The 3,550-nt window shown below is 46.4% G+C and overlaps 1 protein-coding gene across 1 annotated transcript; it reads right to left on the bottom strand.

Annotated features, from left to right (window-relative positions):
* Positions 1–234: 234 nt before the first annotated feature.
* LOC145396051 (uncharacterized) lies at positions 235–2,617 on the bottom strand. The gene is made up of 2 exons (XM_080269515.1): positions 2,595–2,617; positions 235–1,169 (listed from the first exon to the last, which is right to left on the bottom strand). The coding sequence occupies exons 1-2, from the start codon at positions 2,598–2,600 to the stop codon at positions 888–890; spliced, it is 288 nt and encodes a 95-aa protein (XP_080125641.1). The 5' UTR covers positions 2,601–2,617; the 3' UTR covers positions 235–887.
* Positions 2,618–3,550: the final 933 nt, after the last annotated feature.

The raw sequence follows: 3,550 nt of genomic DNA, 5'->3' as shown, positions 1-3,550 counted from the left end.
TTCTTGTAGACAGATTACGTAACACCCCATCCTCAGCGATTTATTTTGCGTCAGCACCCAAAACATCCCACTGTATGGTACTATATAAAACAGAAAATACAGGTTTACCACTATATATATTTCCCCCATATGCATATAATAATAAAAATAATAAACCCTAATAAGAATACACTAAGTAAACAGGCTTTTGTATTGAAAGGGGTAATTGTAGGATAAAGGAATGATACACGTCAGTAAGATTTGCAGCTTTATTAAGGAAAGTAAAGGAAATCACAGCCAATCAATAGGGATAGTAAAGGTAATGGATTTGTGGATAATAATGAGCTTTAAAGGTGTGAGTCTAAAGGAGTAATTGGGTGTAAGTCCAAGGTTGAGATTCACATGATCATCTTACGACAATATTCCTTTCGTAAGTAGAGGAAAACTTCCTAGTTACGACAAGAGGTTTATTGTAAGCCTGTCAGTCTACTTCCAGGGAGGGATTCGCAAAATATACTTAAGATCGATTTTCTGTCATAACTTATGATTGTTTTTAAGGTAGGAACTTGACACACGGGACCACTCTGCTTTTTTCTTCATATCCATCCTATGACAAAAAACATGAATAAATTGATCGTAGTTAATTATTTCCTCTATTCATGTATTTTTTGTGTGTGTGAGTCTACATTCTGATGTATGTGCTATGCTGTCAGTTGGTTGCCGGTGTTTGATGTTACTTGGTTTTCGGTGTACGATGTTACCTGGTTCCCCATGTACGATGTTACTTGGTTCCTGATGTTTGATGTTACTTGGTTCTCGGTGTTTGATGTTACTTGGTTCTCGGTGTTTGATGTTATTTGGTTCTCGGTGTATGATGTTACTTGGTTTCCAGGGTATGTGCTACGATGTTACTTGGTGCCAGGAGCAGGAGCCTCGTTGATGTGGTGCGAGGCATATGCAAGACCCTGGGGCAGAGGGGCGTAGTGTTCTGCTCCTGGGGTCTTTGCTACGTAGCCAGGCTGAATCACGCCCACGGTCTTCACGACGGGGAAGGAGTAGGTCAGGGGCTGCACGCCGGGGTATGTATAGGGCAGGGGGTAGAACGGTGCAACGCCCTGACTGTACGGGAAGACGTATTTCACATCGTCATCGGCCACAGCCAGGCCCAACATGCACAGCAGCAGCAGCACCTGGGGGTCATAGGAGCCAGGGGTTAAGGGAGGCAGAGATGGATTTGCACAGAGGATGATAAATTTAAAGTAGAGATCACTGGGTGTCTAGGATGACGAATTTCGCGTCATCGTCCGCAGTTATAGGTAAGGGAGAACATGGAGGTAAGGGGGGAACACACACACACACGCGCACGCACACACACACACACACACACACACACACACACACACGCACACACACACACACACACACACACACACACACACACACACACACACACACACACACACACACACACACACACACACACACATGGGAGAGTATAATAAGGCCTTTGCTTGTAAAAGACGACAGATTTTTACATCATAGGCCATAGAGGCTCATCATGGACAACAATAGCAGCAGCAGCAACCAAAAAGTAGTAGTAATAATAATAATAATAATAATAATAATAATAACAGCAGCATTCTACATTAATCTTCCCTTATAATATGACCCAAATCACCAATTGCACCGGCTGGGGAAGAAGGACTTGGGGAAGCAAATTTGGTCTACATGGGAGATAAAGAAGGCAGGACGGAGGGCAGGCAGGGACGTGCTGGCAGTGGGACACGAGGCAGGGGTCAACACAGGCAGGGGGAGGCGTGGCAGGGGGTTAACATAGGGAAAGGGAGGTGTGGCAGGGGTTAACACAGGCAGGGGGAGGCAAGGAAGAGGTTAACACAGGCAGGGGGAGGCGTTGCAGGGGTTAACACTGGCAGGGGGAGGCGTGGCAGGGGTTAACACAGGCAGGGGAAGGAGTAGCATGGGTTAACACAGGCAGGGGGAGACAAGACAGATTAGCACAGGCAGTAAGACACTATACAGGAATTAACACAGGCAGCTTCACTCCAAATCCAAAGACGTTGATTCGTCAGCTTATGTTATTGTTCATGTCTATAATCTTTTCACTTTAACTTGGTCCATATTTCGTCCTGTGGCAGCTTATTTTTCGTAGCTCAGTGGCAGGAAAAGACAATAGTACGTTTTTACATCCTTTCCACAGCACCTTCTTGTCTAGCATCATATTCTAATAAGTTAGAAAGTCTGACAGATAAAACTGCATAAGAATAAGATGTAATCGAAAGAAAGAAGTAATTTTTATCTATGCACAAATATTCTAACATGACAGAAATCAGTGAAGAGGAAGCTCTCTTTTATTTTGGTCACACTATCAACAGACGTTTTCATTCAAAGGCTTTTTTTTTTTTCAGACCTAATGATGAAAAAAATTAAGGCAATACAGTAACCTCTTCAGTCCCAAAAGTCTCCTCAAAGCTGAGTAATATCGTCAGGAAATAATAATAATAATAAACTAGAAATAGACGGATTTAGGGGGTTACAAGGAAGTCAGTGTAATATTAGGGACAGGGGAAGGGCATATGGGTGAGAGAGGAACTAACCTTCATGTTGTTGTATAACTGGATGAGACAGTGACTACGGCAGAGGCAGCCTATCCAGGGTTTATATAGGCAAGTCCAGGCCCTCCCTCACTCTCACCCTCGCTCTCAACCCTACCCTCACCCACACAGCATCTCATTTCCTCCCGTACCTCTCTCCCCTCCCCCTCAAGACAGCTTCTCCTCTCCCTCATCCCCCTTCCCTTCATGCTCAGTCCCACCCGTACCCTACTGATGACTCCTCCCCTCCCTCACCCTCCTGATGACTCCTCCCCTCCCTCACCCTCCTGATGACTCCTCCCCTCCCTCACCCCATCCACCCACCCTCACAACATCTCCTTCCCTCCCTCACCCCATCCACCCACCCTCACAACATCTCCTTCCCTCCCTCACCCCCTTCCCCCACCCTCACGGCACCTCCCCTCTGTCTGTGCCTCTCTTGCGTCAGATGGTCTCGATTCCCCTTAGGCAGCTTCACCAACCCGTTCTGTGAATAAACTGGATAGGAGAGGCAGGAGAGGCATGCCATCCCCTATCCCTATCCTGCTGCACTACATCAATCTATATCTATCCATCGAACCCTCTTTCTATCAATCTACCTCTGGGCTTCGTTATCTTGCACGTAGGGAGTTACTTGGCTGTTAGATTTTACGATGCCCAGGAGGGACAATTTTCTCTGACCTGCTCCAGTTTGCAGCCTGATGATGCCAACTGTGACTAAAGAAATGTTGCTAAAGAAAGCGACCCTCCCCCCAAGTGAGTGAAGAAAGGGCGCATCAGTTTTCTGTGTGTGTGTGTGTGTGTGTGTGTGTGTGTGTGTGTGTGTGTGTGTGTGTGTGTGATATCAGAGTGACCAGGATATTAGGTGTTCTCAGACCCACCCCACCTACCCACCTGGCGACCTTGAGATTTCACGGCAGGTAGAGCATCCGAGGCTGCCCGCGACACCCACATCCACA

The sequence above is a fragment of the Coenobita brevimanus genome, chromosome 34 (genome assembly GCF_032717465.1).
Source record: "Coenobita brevimanus isolate Jiangsu-jjx chromosome 34, ASM3271746v2, whole genome shotgun sequence".
Lineage (NCBI taxonomy): Eukaryota > Metazoa > Arthropoda > Malacostraca > Decapoda > Coenobitidae > Coenobita > Coenobita brevimanus.
This window is presented reverse-complemented; position numbering and strand designations above follow the sequence as displayed.